This window comes from Canis aureus, chromosome 1 (genome assembly GCF_053574225.1).
Source record: "Canis aureus isolate CA01 chromosome 1, VMU_Caureus_v.1.0, whole genome shotgun sequence".
NCBI lineage: Eukaryota > Metazoa > Chordata > Mammalia > Carnivora > Canidae > Canis > Canis aureus.
This window is the reverse complement of record NC_135611.1, coordinates 70,264,113-70,280,328: the sequence shown is the minus strand read 5'-3', so window position 1 is coordinate 70,280,328 and position 16,216 is coordinate 70,264,113. Positions and strand designations below refer to the sequence as shown.

Sequence of the window (16,216 nt, the reverse complement as noted above, 5' to 3'; positions counted from 1 at the left end):
TGAGCTGTTTAAAATGCATCAGAAGATCGTATGAGACACAAGTCCAACTGTATTCTACAGGAGTTTAGGTAAATATATGAAAGGCAAATTGTAAGTAAAGCATTACTCCCAAACTATGGGTGTGGGGGTCTCATCCTATCACTTTGAACAGAACTAAAACAGTGCAGCAATAGCTAGTCCCAAAGCTGATATGATACTTGCTACAAGTATAAAAGGCAGATCTTGAGCTAAGCAGGCCACCTTTCCTACGGGTCTTTCAGTTCTTGGTTATGTTTACTATTCTTTCCTCTTTTCATCTATTTCTTTTTAATTTCAAATTCAAATGCCAAAATATTCACCTATTAGTTTATTCTCTATCCAGCCTGAACTTTTTTCAATTTCCTTTTTCTGTAATTAGTTTTATATTCCTCAATTGTGTAATATTTCCATCTAGTACTGAGTTTTCATGCTTCAAATGTATGCCTTTCCATACTTTAATGCATATATATTTGCTTTATATTTTTAAATCAATTTTTAAAGTAACATTGATTTCAAACTCTGTTGTCAGAATTTTGTTGTGCTCAGCATTAAGGATTGAAAAGCCAGAAGGAAAAAACATAGCTTTTATCCTCAGGAGGCTACAGAGAAATGTTCTCTGACTTTGTAAAAAGAAGGCCAGTTTCTTGTTTAGCCATTTCTGTTGACTTTGAATCTATAGGACTTTAAAATTATTTCCTACTTGTGTTTGTATACTTGTGTTCTGATCATCCCCCACAGTAGATCAATAATGTTGATATGGTTGAATTAGTGATACTTCTATAAAATGTTAGAGAAAGAAAAAATAAGAAAAAATTTTGGATTTTTAGCATTCTGAATGTTGGCTAAGAGGCAATTTAACCACTAAGCACATTATTCCATTCCATTGTCATAATGTATATGTACATATAAACACATACTTGTCATACATGATATATATTTATTTTTAAATTAACTTTATTGGGGGGTAAATTTACATAAAGCTAAAAGCACTCATGTCTTAACATTCATGCATAGTATAGTTAGATTAATTTTGACAAATGTATATAGTTGTATACACACTACCACAGTCATGATACAGAAAATTTTCATTACTCAGAACATTCCCTCAAGCTCCTTTGTGGTTACTCTTCACCTCCCTACAAAAGCAAACCAATGATTTACTTTCAGGATTAAAATTTAAATATTCTCAAATTTTATGTAAGTAAAATCTTTCAATGTTGTACTCAGTGCCTGTTTTCTTTCACTCAGCATCTTTTGAGATTCACCCATGTTGTTAATATATATTAAGTATTTAATTCCCTGTGGTTGCTGAGCAGTGGTGTGGATATACCAAAATGTATTTATTCATTCACTTGTTAATGGACATTTGAGTTGTTTCCATTTGGGGACAACTATGAATAAAATTGTTGTTATGGACATTTGTTATGTACAAATTTTGTGTGTATATATGTTTTTATTTCTCTTGTGTAAATTTTTGGGTTGTATGGTAAATCAATGCCAAACTGTTTTCCAAAGTAGTACACCATTTCTTGAAAATTATTATTTTTTAATTTCAGTATAACTAACATAAAATGTTAGTTTCAGGTTTACAATATAGTGATTTGACAATTCTCCACATTTTTCAGTGCTTATCATGATAAGTGTACTCTTAATCCCCTTTACCTATTTTACCCATGCCCCTGCCTATCTCCCCTGTGGTAACCACCAGTTTGTTTTCCATATTTAAGAGTCCATTTTCTTTTTTTCTTTGTTTCTTAAATTCCACATATGAGTGAAATCATAAGACAGTACACCATTTTACATTTTCATCAGCAACATATGACAGTTCTATTTGTTTCACATCCTTACCAACATTTTAAGGCTTTTTATCAACCCGTGAAGAACATCTTTTAAAAAGGTAAGGTTACCCTCATATCTAATGTGCTAAGCCTTAACCTAGTAAGTCCTTAAGGTTGATGTTTTCCAAGGAACAAACTTTCTTTTATGCTGTGCAGTAATAGAGGTTTGATACAAAAATAACTACACAAAACGAAAAAAGCCAACAAATATATTGGTATCTCCACAGCTAAATTCTTAATATTCTGTGATATATATTAAAAATGAAAATTAGCAAATATTTTAGGTTAAGTACCAGTATTATAAAAAACAACTCAGACTAAATCCCTAGATTTACCAATTTCATAAAATAAGCAAATAACAGTTTATAAATTAAAATTTTATTAAATACAATTTTATAAGATTTGTCAATCTAGACAATAAATTACTTGCCCAAATAGCAGACCCAGTAGGTGGATTCCAGGGACTACATTCTACAAAAAAAACTTACGGACTCTATAAAATAAATTGACACAGTAAATAGCTATGTGAAGTGTTACTAGTATAAAAATTGTGGTGGAGATAAAAAGTTTAGTGATGCTCTTTCAGAAATATCAGATATACCTGAACTGAGGATAGCTGAGTTTTAGTTTATCATTATAAACACATTGTAAATATTATTAAATTACAGGGAGCAGATGCTTTTGATTCCATGTTCCAGAGTCAGAAAAAGAAGAACTGAAGATACACTACAGTGGATGAGGGTGAGAAACTCTAAAATCAGCTGCATTTCCCCAGATCCAGCAGGCCAGCTAACACACAAAAATGCTTAGAATCAAAGAGCTACATAATCCACATTTCCTACAAAAGATGTTAGGGTTTTCTAAATTCTCATCTACTGGGTCTGCATGCATTATTTGACAGTTATCTGGAATTTTCTTTTTTTTTTTTTTTTAAAGATTTTATTTTTTTAATTCTTATTTATTTATGATAGTCACAGAGAGAGAGAGAGAGAGGCAGAGACATAGGCAGAGGGAGAAGCAGGCTCCATGCACCGGGAGCCCGACGTGGGATTCGATCCCGGGTCTCCAGGATCGCGCCCTGGGCCAAAGGCAGGCGCCAAACCGCTGCGCCACCCAGGGATCCCAGTTATCTGGAATTTTCACCAGCACCACTTGCACATCCGTGGTACAATGTGTCTGTGCAAGAGCACAGAGTGCAAGTTCCTGGGAAAATGGGCTTTTCAGGTTACCACAACCAGTGATACCTGACCAGCTCAGGCAGAGAGGGGGCACAGCAGCAAACTAAATAAGGTGACAAAAAAATAAATAAATAAATAAATAAATAAATAAATAAATAAATAAATAAAAATAAGGAAGGTGACTTGCAGCTGTTTTGAAAATACAGCAGTCCTTCTCCGATTGACTCATTTCACTCAGCATAATACCCTCCAGTTCCATCAAACATTATATGTTCTCATTCATTTGGGAAATATATGTAATAGTGAAAGGGAATAGAGGGGAAAGGAGAAGAAATGGATAGGAAATATCAGAAAGGGAGACTAGAACATAAAGACTCCTAACTCTGGGAAATGAACTAGGGGTGTTGGAAGGGGAGGAGGGCGTGGGGTGGGGGTGAATGGGTGACGGGCACTGAGGGGGGCACTTGAAGGGATGAGCACTGGGTATTATTTGTATGTTGGCAAATTGAACACCAATAAAAAATAAATTTATTATTAAAAAATAATAATAAAATAAAATAAAAATGAAAATACAGCAGTCCACGTGGCTAGGGACACGATGAAAGATGACTCTTGTACCTGAAATGATTATGAATCAGCCTCAAATAAAAGGCAGCAGTTATGACACCCCTAGGTCATCTAGATCTGAATGCTCCCTACTATGCCCAAGACATAGTAGCTGTATATACTTGGGAACACTACCAGAAATATATCTCTATATTTTAGTTCGTAATAAAACAAATAAAACTAAAAGTATAATCTATCAAGAGGAATCTCTGTTAGGACTTAATATTATAGAACCACTACTTTGGAAAAGATCTTTATTCCTTGAAGTATTAAGAAGTCATCATCTACTATGCATTGTGTTCTAGAGTGCCTGATATATTGAAATCAGCAGGAGGCTAGTTTTAAATAAAAATTTATTTTAAACATGAGAGACTCCTAACTCTGGGAAATGAACAAGAGGTAGTGGAAGGGGGAGGTGGGCAGGGGAATGGGGTGATTGGGTGATGGGCACTGAGGGGGACATTTGACAGGATGAGCACTGGGTGTTATACTATACGTTGGCAAATCGAACTCCAATAAAAAATATACAAAAAAATTTACTGTAAATCCAAATTTATAATATAAATTATCATGTAAAAAGTATGTCATCTATAGATTAAGGATCACTTCATTTTCAGCAAAATGTTTGATGTAAAATTTATTGAAAATAAAAGGGATCTCTTTTTGTTGTTTTCTCTAATTTTTGATATCCATTTCTTCTGGAAATATATAAATGGCAAAACTTGTTAAAAAAATTTAAGATAGGTGAATATTACTAAAAATAAAAGCTGGCCATGGAGTCTGGAAAACTTAATATATTTTAAATAGATTGATTCCCCCTTGATTTCTTATTCTTAGGAAATGTGCAAGTTTATTCCATGAAAACACACAAATCTGAAGCAACATATGACAGATGAATGTGCAATGACTGATGCAAACGTTTCTTTAATGCGTATTGTTCATTGTAATTTTGCACAGCGTATTGAACTGTGAATTGTTAGTGAAGAACAACACATTCAACATGATATAGCAACAAACTACTTGTTATGGACATTTCTCATGTTTCCAGACTTTTTGGCCACTCTGAACAATTTTAATTCAAAAGACTAAAGAATATCACTTATTTTAACATGGTTAAAATAGTGAACTTGAAAAAGATATCTTCCACTATAAACTTTTCCTAATTGAACCCATTTTGTTCTGATCAATAAATTTATCTGTGTAACTTGCACTGTAAAAGATGATTTGATAGAATATTAGATGACATCCATGACCACATTCCACCATTTTATGATTCAATAACATCATAAAGGAATAAAGTTGAAAAATTAATAGTTATAAATTAGTTATAAATTATTTAATTATAAATAAAAAGTGAATTTCTTGGTGAAATAAGCCAAAACCGCTCTTTTATCAGCCCTGCACCTCTTAGAGAAGGAATATACTATGATGTCATCATCTCAATGGAAAATCTGAGAGACTTAACCAGTGACTAATGCTTGACAGTAGTCATTGAAACTTTATCAAGGACAATAGGTTGTATTGAGTGAGAAATATGTAAACAGTGAGAAATATGTAGTCTCATTGCAATCCACCCTTTGGAAAGTGCTGGATATATGTGAGGCTTTTCATTATTTATTATAATATAAATATTGATTAAATGACTAACAATTCAGATGGATATATTGACGTCTTTCTCAGTAATTTTATTAGACCATCGTATAGCTCAAAAGTAGACATATATTTTGTAGTATTTCAAATTCATTTTAAGAAATGTGTTCCTTGTTAGCCCTGTAATAATATAAAGTGGATCTTGACTGCCTGTCTTAGAAAATGTGAATTTCACAGAATTAAAAATTAATCCCTCTCAATAGCTTGTTATTTTGACTATGTTAATTATTAACTATAATAATATAACAGTAAAAAGAGTACTAAATTTGAGGGAATAAAATAATATTCAGAAGTATAATTTTGCTAGATGATATAATAGGAATAGTACCAGGAATTTGACTTATATGTGAAAAATCCTTGTTATTATTAACTTGTTAAAAAATAAAACCCCATAAACGTAATGCAAACTGTTAAGTGCAAACTAATATGTTAGTTACACAGACCTCTGGAAGGCAAGTGTGAGTCCAGATGTGTCTTTTCTGGTTTATTTCATTTCTAGAGTCCATTTGTTACAGGTGTTTATTATATTTCCAAAATAAATAAATAAGCCATTTCTAGTTCAGGCCTTGTCCCCAAGGGAATAAAGAAAATGTGACAGTGACACCATTTAGCTGGATAATTACTAAAACTGGACAAATAAGATATTTTCTTTCATTGGAGACTGTTTTAGTTGCATTTAAAATTTTTCATTCTCAAGTTAATGAACACTTGTAGAAATTAATTTTGCAAATCTATATGTAGAATGGGTAATTTTTTGTTCAGAGCCAATAATATTATAAAAATACAAAAATTCCCAAACATTTCCCCAGAGAACCCCAATTAGTGTAATATTGACAATGTTTTAAGGCTCTCAAGAGGGCACAACTGACAATCCCTCTTGTGCTGCCAGTTTGATAAGTGGTTTCATATTCACCAAGAAGGACTTGTCAATGGTTGCCTGCTTAAGATTCTGAAAAATGGATGTGAGGTCTCTGTGAGGTCTGTGTGTCGAATCTCTGTGGGTTATCTATGTAAGGTCTCAATGTGAAGTCTCTGTGAGGCAGTAGATGATCACTGTGTATTGTGTGTAGATGAAGTCTCTCTGTGAGGTTTCTGTGTGAGTCTTTCTGAGGCTACATGAGGTCTCTGAGTGTTGGTCTCTGTGTGAGGTTTGTATGGAAGGTACCTTTGGGATGTCTCTGAGAGGTTTGCCATCAGGTCTCTGGAAAGTCTGTGAAATCTGTGCTAGGTTTCTGTCTGAGGATCTGTGGGGCAACATGAGCTCCCTATGTGAGGTCTCAGTGTGAGGTCACTGGGGCAAATGATATCCACTGTGGAAGGTGTCTATCTGAGAGATTTCTGTTAAAAGTTGTTTCTATAAGATCTATATGTTATCTCTGTTGGGAGGTATATCTGTGTGTCTCCATTTCTGGCCTTACTGCACCTTATGGAAATCTGAGCCACAAAAGGGCAAAGGCACTTGTTTCTTTTTTTTTGCTGATCCATCAGCATCCCTGTCTGTGGCACTTCTGGCAGGGGCCATGTCCACATCTAGCCCCCACTCCAGTCCCAGAACTCATCTCTCAGTGCCCCTAGAGGACCTAACAGCACCAGGCTCAAGGTTCCCACTCTATACCACCCTCTCCTGAGATCCCAAGAGCCCCAGGGTACTCCCTTCCCACAGGTCTTGGCCCTGTTTTTACTGCTGGATCTACTCTGGAGGCTGCCTCAGGAAATGGGGCCCAAAAGCAAGATCTGGTTTCAAGGAGAAACCAGCGACACAAGCAGGCTTATACCCAATCTGCTCCACCACCCCAGGTCCCAGTCCCAAATGTTGGGCTTCCTGACAGGCATGGGGGATAGGGTCCATTCCTATTGTCCTCTAGATCAGGGATATCTCCTGGAACAACACTCTCTACCATGGGAATGATGCCCTCTGCAGCTATGTACATTGTGTACCATGTGTGGCACAAAGCACAGATTAACTCTGGACAAATTTCTCAGTTCCCTGATTTCCCATATGGATAGAGGCCAGGGGAGGAGGAAGACTGTGGTAGATGTGGAAAAAACAGTAGACTACTCCTGGACTGCACTTCCAATTTTGGGTCACCTACATGCTCTCCCCAACTCCCTTTGATAAATCCTGTCTGAAGGCTTCTTCTGCTGGGCTCAGGAGAAAGCAGGAACTTGGAGCCAGATAATACTTACTACATGATTACAGGCCGGTCTCTGGGCCTTTTAAGTCCCCACCACTCCTTGAAGAGCAGTCTTTAGGCCATGGTTTTAAGTAAAGGTCACCATACTGGGAGTCACATCCCAAGATTTCCTAGTCCTGACCTTTCCACCTATTATTAAGTCATCCATTCTAGAATTCAGGAGGTGATGGTGTGTAAGCTTATTAAATATGTTATTAGATTAACCTTCCCTGATTTGCTTTACATCTACAAATTTGGCCATCTATTTTGGACTTAAGGTGGCTTTTCTAGGTCTGTGATCTTAGAGCTGGAGCAGGGTGGAGGCCCTAATGGGTATGGTGACACAGTGGGTCCTTAACTTTTTCTTCTCTCCGGACCTATAGACGGACTATCAAGGGGCTCTTCATTCACTGCACACTATGGGCACAATGTGCCACTTTGTCTTCTTCTTTGGGTCCAACATTCCCAATTTGTCTCCCACATCCCACAGTGTTCATCCATAAAATAATAACTACACACAAACACTCCTGTTCCATTAACCCAGAACTCCTTCTCTGTTAGAAGGAACAGAAGGAAAGTATATGACTCTTGAATATTCATTTAGGTTAGAGGTGAACACAGCCCTCAGCAACCTCCCTGATGATCCCCTACTTACACACACACATAGAGCTGGAAGTGTCATCTTCATCATTAAAAGTACATGAAAGGCAGAGGTTGAAGGTGACACTGTACATTTCATTAAAGCTAAGCTAAGAGGGGTTCATAGGGCCTATCTCTCATCAGAGAGAGAAGGGGTTCTCAAGAGTATATATCATCTATTCTTCACCAAGAGATTCAGGTGTCGACAAGATTTCTTCTGCTTCTGAACTTAAGGCTCAGTAGCCTCTTCTAAACTTCAACCCACTTGGTTCTGACACTTGCTGGAGCCTGAGTGATAAAGTCCAGCCCTCTGATGCCTCTGTAAACTTACCCACTATAGCTGTATAAAATTCAAAGTAGAACAGAAGCAGGAGAAAGATAAGTTGAACAGATCTTGGGGTAATGCCTTCATAGGTATTTCTCATCTTTTTGGAGTAGTTTTTGTTTGTATAATGACAGTATCATGAAAACAATGTGTAATGAAAGAATTCAGAATAAGGTGCAAGCCTACAATACGCACTGCCAAACACTCTTCATACCCCTCCCTTCTAGAGGCCAAAGCATACACCAAGCATAGCGCAAACAAAAGCAACCATACTACCCTCTTCTGGTAAAACATATATATTAGGGAATATTAAGTATTTGGATGTGCTAAGGAGAAAAAATATTTTCTCCACATGGACTAATTTTCTTCTTGGAGACGTTTTCCTACTAGGAAGGGCTAAAGAAGCATTTTATAATTGACTAGACAAGATCTGTCCCTGAATAAGACAATGCCGTGGGCAGTGATGATGGTGGCCTGGGACACTTGGCATCCTTGGCCCATACTGGCAGGGACTGACTGGAGACAGAGTCTTCTTGGGAGGCAAGGATGAGAAGTTGCTCCCCAGCTGCTCATCCTTGAATCTTACACTTTTTAAGGTCTGTCGATGTTTGACCTGCCTTTCCCTGATAGAGCTTCTCTGGCCCTTGGAGGAGGCTTGGTGACCATGGGCTGTAAAATTCATTATTCTCCCTTGTTCTGGGTAGCAGGGAAGCCTGTGGTAGCAGAAACACCCACATACTGGTGCTTGGAGTTCCTGTTTGTGCTCATTTAACTTTGTGGCATGAAGTCCATGGTGAATTGCCATTTTCTCTTCTAGAATCTGTCCAACAGCTGTCATGAGTGCCTGAGCCTCGGGAGTCTCACTGGCCATAATTGACCTGCTTTTGACTGGTCCTTGGCTCTGGGCAGAGGCTGTTATTGGCCTACATTTTTGCAAAACATTCTGACCTTTGACTTTTTTATTGGGGAAAATCCACTGAAAAAAGCGCCTTACTCTTTTTCTGAAGAGGCTTTCGGAAGGACCCTGTTTCTTCTCTGGCAGGAGCTGGATACATCTGCTCCTAACAGAGTCTACTATTCTCCTAATTGGGGCAGAGTGACTCAGGCACTCAGCTTGAGAGGTCCCCAATGCCTCAAACTGTTCTTCATTCTTTCCTGAGTTGAGTCTCCTACAGTCCTCTCTTTTATAAGTAGGGTCAGTCATCTTTCTATGGCTCTTCCATGAGTCCCGAAGTTTAGAGATCATGGGCTCTTGCTGCTTTAGGCAGTTCCTTTGGTCCACCATGAAGCCATATAACATCTTGTCTTCAGTAGGCACTCTCTGGAGATGATAGTGTGGCACCTGAGAAGCCAAGTTGTCTGCATCAAAGAGCATGTGTGTAGGACAGTCTTGAGGCTGGTTCTCTGACTTTATCTTCACTCTGGACTTAAATTCACTAACCTCTGCATTTAGGCTTGACTCTCCAGACTGTGGTTGGAGACCAGGAGATTCCTTGGCCTCCACTATCTCCCTGGCCTTTTCATCCCTATAATATTGGGATCCTAAGTTCATATCCGGCATTGCTACCCTATGGCAGGGGACTTGTGAGGTCCAATCCCCACTTTCCTCTCTTGGCTCATTCCTGGCCATTGCTGAACTGGGACTCAGCTCTAGGCTGCTCTTCTCAGTGCATTCTTCAGAACCACTCTGCTGAGTTCTGCCCCTTAACTTGAGTGTGAGTGACTGAGAAGGTTGCCTGTCTTCCTGCCCAATCAGAGAGGCTTTTGAGGGCCCCTGGTTGTCACCAGATAGGATCCCTCCCAGCCCTGTCCGGATTTCTCCATACATAGGTGAAGAGGCAAGGAAAGGCCTTTTCAGGGTAGCAGCTGACTCTTCTGTTATTGCATTCTTTCCCAGACATGCCTTAGGAGGTTTTCCCAGAAATTCGGCAAACTTGACTATTGAGGGGGACCCAGACACACAGGTGGCTGAGGGGGTAAAGGAAAACTGCAGAACGGGCAAAGGTTGAACCTTTTTCAACTTTAAGAGATTAACAGGTTTGAGGATCTTAAGGAGTAGACCCCACCTGTGCCTCACCCAAAATCTTTTGATATGTGCTTCCAGCCCTTCTCGAATGTCTGGATCAAGGAAGGAAACCCTGTGAGTTGTGTTCACATATGGTCTCCAACCCTTCAAGATTCCTGGATTTCTGGTTTCCATTTTAGTGTTGGACATTGGAGAAGCATGGTTGACAGCAAGCCAGGATTGGTGCGCACTCTCAGGGATTAAACCCTCACTGACATGCCCCAATTTCCTGCCCAAATGACCTTTCAAGATGTTTTCTAGATTCTTATCTAAGCTCCTTAGTAAGTCACTTTCTGAGTCACTCTTTGACAGCCCCACGTCACTTTCTGATTCTTCAGAGCCTACTCCCTGAAACCTCATTAGGGAGCTTTCTGCATTCCTGGAGAATTCTTTTGGGACCTTCCCCAAAATATATCCCAGGCCCTTGCCCATTCCCTGGCTCATTTGGAATCCTACTTTCTGTGTATCCTTGCTGCTTTTACCTATAAATGCAGAGGGCTGTGAGGGTCGATGCTTGCCCTTTGCCTGACATGTCCCTGGTAATTCACCCTGAAGTTGTCTTAGTTCCAGAGACTCTTGGATCTTACGGGGAAGCTCCCAACGGTGTTGAATGAGCCACTTTTGTAGGTGTTGCTCCAGTTGTTTACGGAGCTCAGGACTGATTGGAAAATTCTCAGGAAGAATAGAGACAACCAGGCTGTCTTCAGGAAGGTTGGAAGTGAAGACACTAAAGACTTCTTGAGATCCTTTGATTACAGAGGATAAAGCCCACCCACTTTCTAATTGCTCCTGCAGCAATGGCCATTCTGGATGTTGAATCTCAGTTGGGATGAGAAATTGTGACTTATCCTGGGCTGTAGGGCTAGATATTTTGCAGGCCATAATTTGAGGTGAAGAAGAAGGTGATAAGATTGGAAGAGAAGATTGGAGATGCTCCTGGGTCAGAATCTGAGCCAGAGGTGGGGGTTGGAATTGAGGTGTGGTTGACAAGGGTTGAGACTGGAACTCCAATTGGGACAGGGGCTTGGATTGGGAAAGCAGTGATTTAGCCTGCATTTGAACTGGGCAGGTATTTGAGATTCCATTGAATAAGAAAGGAGACTGTAGTGCTGAAGAGCTCTCAGAGATCCAGGCAGTAGCAACCAGAGATTCACTGTGTAGAGAGGGAAGACCCCAAAAGAGCTGATTATATTTATGTTGTAAAGGGTGCCCCAAGACCTTAGGATATGAGAGCTGCTGAGGATCAGGCAACTGCTGTGGTTTGCTTTTTGTGTTCCAGAAGTGTTGGGGGCTTGTGGTGCTCGGCTCAGCACCCAATGATTTCAACATACTCCCCAAAGAATTCAGGTGGTAGTCTGGGCTCATTTGTTGTGGATATGATCCATCTTTTTCTTTTTCTTTCCGAATGTTGATCTTGACTCCCTTTGTGACTTCTATCTCCAGGAACTTCTGGTCATCAGAGCTGAACAAAGAGGGATTAGCATCTCCTACTTGTCTGTCAGTAGGATTTCCCCAGAATGAGGCCTCTAATGAGTGGTGGAAAAGGTGTTCTTGCTGAGACTCATAATCTGTTGAAGTTGAGAGACACAAGGCTTTGGCAGCAGTTTGCCACCAGGACAAGGCTGAAATGGGACAGCTTGAGTGGCCAAGGCTTAAGGTGACTGGGTCAGGAGAAGCTGACCATGCGGTGTGAGATGATCTCTGTGTAATGGTGCCCAGGGGGAGTTCCATTGAGTCACACTGAGAAAGAGTCAGAATGGAGTCTGGAGGTTGTGGGGCAGAAGAGGCTGTCAGGGGTGGAGGGCAGGCCTCTGAATTAAATGGACATGGAGGGGGAGGGGAAAGAGCGAGTGGCTGTGGTAAAAGGCTGTCCAGGGGAAGAAAAGGCTCCAGTGGCCAAGAAGCACTCAGAGATGAGTGGGAATGAACAGAAACTGAAGAGGTCGTTGGGCCAAGAAATAGAGGGCACTGGGTCAGAGGAACTGGGGTAGCCAACAAGGACATGGCAGGAGCGGCATCATCCACAGTCTCCCCACATGGCAGGTGGGCTCCAGTAGGCGCTGCTTTGTATACCTCACCAGGGGGATCTTGACATAAGAGCTGATGAAAGCCACCCTTGTCAGGGAGCCTCTCCAGGCAGCTGCAGGAGACAGGAGGCACAAGCTGCAACTAGAAGCTGACAGGGCAAGGAGGGCAGGGCAGTTTGGGCAGAGGTAAACACCTGTGACCCACAGCCCTCCACAGCCTCCATGCTGACTTCACACTACTCTTGCTATTCCTAACTCCAGAGCTTTATCCACACCTTGTTCCCATGACTCCTCCTCCCAAGACTCCCTGTAATCCCAGGGTCATATTAGAGGCTCTGGAACAAAGGAGGGCCAAGGAGAAGGGGAAAGATTCTTTACCCTTGCAGAAGTGAAATCAGGCTGCGAGCTCCCTCCAGTTCTTTCAGGCAATTTCTGCAAGCTGGAAATCAGGAAACTGGATTACTATGGTGAAAATAGGGGCCTAAAGGTCTTATAGAGGCTGAGTGCAATGTCCCTTTAGGGGGGAGACTGTTGGCTGAGCCCAAGCATCAGTGAGCAAAGCCTCACAGTGATGACAAGGCCTAGGATAGGGGAGTGCTTTGTCATTTACAAATGGACTCTCTCATCCATTACCACCTGGAGCCCTCAAAACTCCCTAGTTGGGGAGAAAGGGTAGGGGTCACAAAGGAACCTGAGCAAGGTTAAACCCCTTGTCTACAGCTGGACCTGGAGGTTCCACCTCTGAATCCAGGCATTACTGGTCCACTACAACCCACACACCCTTGCTGGCCAACACCCATTTCAGCCTCTAATAGCTTCTTTCCCATCATGGGATCTAGGAAGTATATAGTATCTGATCTCCTTCTGAGGAGCCTCTCTGAGGGCTCTGTTTCCTGAAGGATGGTCTCTGCCTCTGGCATCCTTGGAGACTGTGGATCTGGATCATCAGGGGCACAAAAGATGGAGGAAAACTTAGGGCACACAGAGCTAATGACATACGTTTACCTTTCAAAGCTCCACTTTTCTTCTTACTCCTGTTCCTCTTCCTCAGCTCCACTTGATGCTAAGAGAAAAGACGAGGGGCTGGGACTCAATTCTCTCTTCTTTCTATATATGGTCTGCAAATGCTCACCGTCCATGAACAATATGAACATCTACATTCTACATTTCTACATCTAATGGGGGTCTGTGGTTATCTTTCCTTTTGCTCATTTTTTCTCCCTTTATTCATTTTTAAAGTGGATAAAAATAGTTTTTAAATTTTTCTTCTTTGAATAATGCAAAGGTAGATTTTCTATGTGAGATCACTATGGATTTCTTTCATTACTATTCCTCTACTCAAGAAACGCACATTTCCAAAACTATATAGGTCCTTATCTGGTTCATCAGATAAGACTCTGTTTCCCGAGCTCAGAGCTCCATTCTAGCCCTTCAGAGGCTCTCCAGCGATCAGCACTGCTCTGAAATCAGCCCTGACACTGAGGCAGAGCTTACCTGAGACCTGCCACAGGAATGGGAAAGTGGATGGTGAAACAATGCTTAGGAGTCTGTCCTCCGGCAGAAAATGAACTCAGTATACAGTCTACACTCACTGGTCACTGTGTTTGGGACTTTGCCCTGGAACCCTTTACCACACCTGAATTCTGGGTCTGAGTCCTTGGGATAGATAGAAAGCCTGGCCTGGCCTGGCTTGTCCCTAGGAGGATGATGTTTTGTTCTTTCCTGAGACTTCCTATCTCAGAAGTCTCTAAGGAAATTTAGAAAAGTGGATTAAGAATAAGAAAAAAAGATTATCTCTTTTGGGGTTTACCCAAAATTTCCTTACCTTCCTGGTGTTTATATATTTCCTAGCTGGTGGTAAGGGCTGATTACTCTGAAAGCAGGGGAGCAACAGAAGAAACAGCCCAAGTCCACACAGGAAAGCAATGATGGTATCAATCACCCAGGAGGTGGGACTGGAGCTCAGCCAGGTGGTACCAGTGCTTCTCAGAGAAAAGAAATTCTCCATCTTTGGAATCGCACTGCTGCCCTCAGGCAACTGAGCACTGGGAATTTACTTGAAGACAGAACCCCAGGCCTGCATCACAGAGCTGTGACCTTGTCACAAAGGGTTCTTGAGAATGAGGGAGGGAACAGTCAGAGGAGCAGACTGGACTACCACCCCTCCCCCGCTATTGAGCCCCATAGAACCCTGCACCTTCCTAGGCCTTCAGATTCCTCTTTGGCCAATTTTCCATTCATTCCACCTGGAACTCAGATATTACCAAGTCCTCTTTGACCATTAGCTATCTTGACTTAAATCCCACCACTTTCATAACCTTTGAAAATCATAGGTTGACCCTAGAATTTTGGCTATTTTCCAGGGAATTTAAGGGGTTTTTTTGTCCTGAAATCCAGCTTCCCATATGTTTTTGTCTTGTATAAACCCCGGATACATAATTTAAATTTCTTTTGCACTTAATAGCTTTATGAATTTTAGTGGTTTGTCTCATCTTCAGAAAGACATATACAAGATAAAACAATTTATTATCGAAAATTCATAAAAGTAGGAAAGCTATAAATAGTTAAACCTTCAAATGATATTTTTTAAGTTTGTAACATAATTCTGAAGTTAGAACAGCTTTAAACTGCACAAAGACTTTTGGGACATGCTGTATACACACACACACACACACACACTCACACACACTTATCCTTTCACAAACCAATCCAGTATTTCCAAATCTAAGAATTCACAATTTTATACTGGTAACATTTTTTAAAATGTTGTCTTGATCTGATTTTTTTATTTTATTTTATTTTTGTTTTAGTTTTAATTTTTTTTTTATTTTCCACATAAGTTTTGAAACAATTAGGGTTTCTATGACAAAATACCACAGAAAGGGTGAATTGAATAACAAAAATTTATTTCTCACAGTTCTGAAGTCTGGAAAGTCCAAGATCAAGATGCCAGCACAGTCATCTGGTGAAGGCCCTCTTCCTGGTTAATAGAGGATTCCCACAGTGTCCTCACATGGTAGGAATCTATCAGGAGACTCTTTTATACAGCACTAATCCCCCACACAAGGGCTCGTAAGCATGTTCCAATGACCCTACCTCCTCTCTTCTTTAGGAGTTAGGATTTGAATATATGAATTTTGGAGGGAACACATTCAGATACATGCACATGTGCTATACCTAGAAGCTAGGAATAGGTTAAATTGAGCTAAAGTAGTGACCTCCTTTATAACAATCTCTAGTCAAAATAAAATTTTATCAACATGTAGACTTAAATCTTTGTATTCATATTTGCCCTCTATGTTTTCTTTATTACTTTATTTTCAATATATTTTGTTTCATGGGCTTTTTTGAAATTTAAAATATTATCTGATAATTTTTACCTTGATTAATTTGCTATTCTATTATTATTTATTTCTGCCATCTTATTTTATGATTATTTTCCATATTTTCTCTATTGTTTCTTTTTTCTTCTCTTTTTGTGTCTCCCACTTAATAGGTCAAATGTTTTGTTTGTTGAAATTTGAAAATTTTTAATGCCATAATGGTTTTATATCATTAATTATATTAATTTTCCCCTCAGTTTCTGATGTGTTACTAATAATATCATCTCAGCGGAATGAGCAAGTACTCTTGCCTCCTCTAATTCTTCTTTCTCCATCTTGACAGCCCTTATTTCAAGGGAATATTACTGGAGTT

General features: G+C 40.0%; 2 protein-coding genes across 7 annotated transcripts in view; one reads left to right on the top strand and one right to left on the bottom strand.

The window, feature by feature from the left end:
* LOC144317184 (uncharacterized) overlaps nucleotides 1-16,216 on the top strand; it is a 265,145-nt gene that overhangs the window by 197,288 nt on the left and 51,641 nt on the right. For 2 of the 6 annotated variants that reach the window (XR_013383124.1, XR_013383123.1), the window contains exons 1-2: nucleotides 2,523-2,597; nucleotides 15,438-15,536. The exons of 2 other annotated variants lie outside the window; for them this stretch is intronic. The gene's annotated coding sequence lies outside the window, so the exon portion shown is untranslated. Of the gene's footprint in view, nucleotides 1-2,522; nucleotides 2,598-14,655; nucleotides 15,269-15,437; nucleotides 15,537-16,216 lie in introns of those variants that run through there. 2 more of the 6 variants (XR_013383122.1, XR_013383119.1) reach the window with 2 other exon arrangements.
* On the bottom strand, nucleotides 8,709-14,605 carry LOC144317163 (spermatogenesis-associated protein 31A6-like). Its single transcript, XM_077903157.1, has 4 exons — nucleotides 14,346-14,605; nucleotides 13,526-13,583; nucleotides 12,899-12,959; nucleotides 8,709-12,633 (listed from the first exon to the last, which is right to left on the bottom strand). Exons 1-4 carry the CDS (start codon nucleotides 14,526-14,528, stop codon nucleotides 8,838-8,840), a joined length of 4,098 nt encoding a protein of 1,365 aa, XP_077759283.1. The 5' UTR covers nucleotides 14,529-14,605; the 3' UTR covers nucleotides 8,709-8,837.

What these genes read in the sequence shown, in the direction of transcription:
- LOC144317163 (XM_077903157.1), bottom strand. Translation starts at nt 14,528, where the DNA reads ATGGAGAATTTCTTTTCTCTGAGAAGCACTGGTACCACCTGGCTGAGC. An exon ending in AATATATAAACACCAGGAAG is followed by an intron (nt 13,584 to 14,345) that starts GTAAGGAAATTT and finishes CTTTTCTCTTAG; the next exon opens with CATCAAGTGGAGCTGAGGAA. An exon ending in GAAAAGTGGAGCTTTGAAAG is followed by an intron (nt 12,960 to 13,525) that starts GTAAACGTATGT and finishes CCTGATTTCCAG; the next exon opens with CTTGCAGAAATTGCCTGAAA.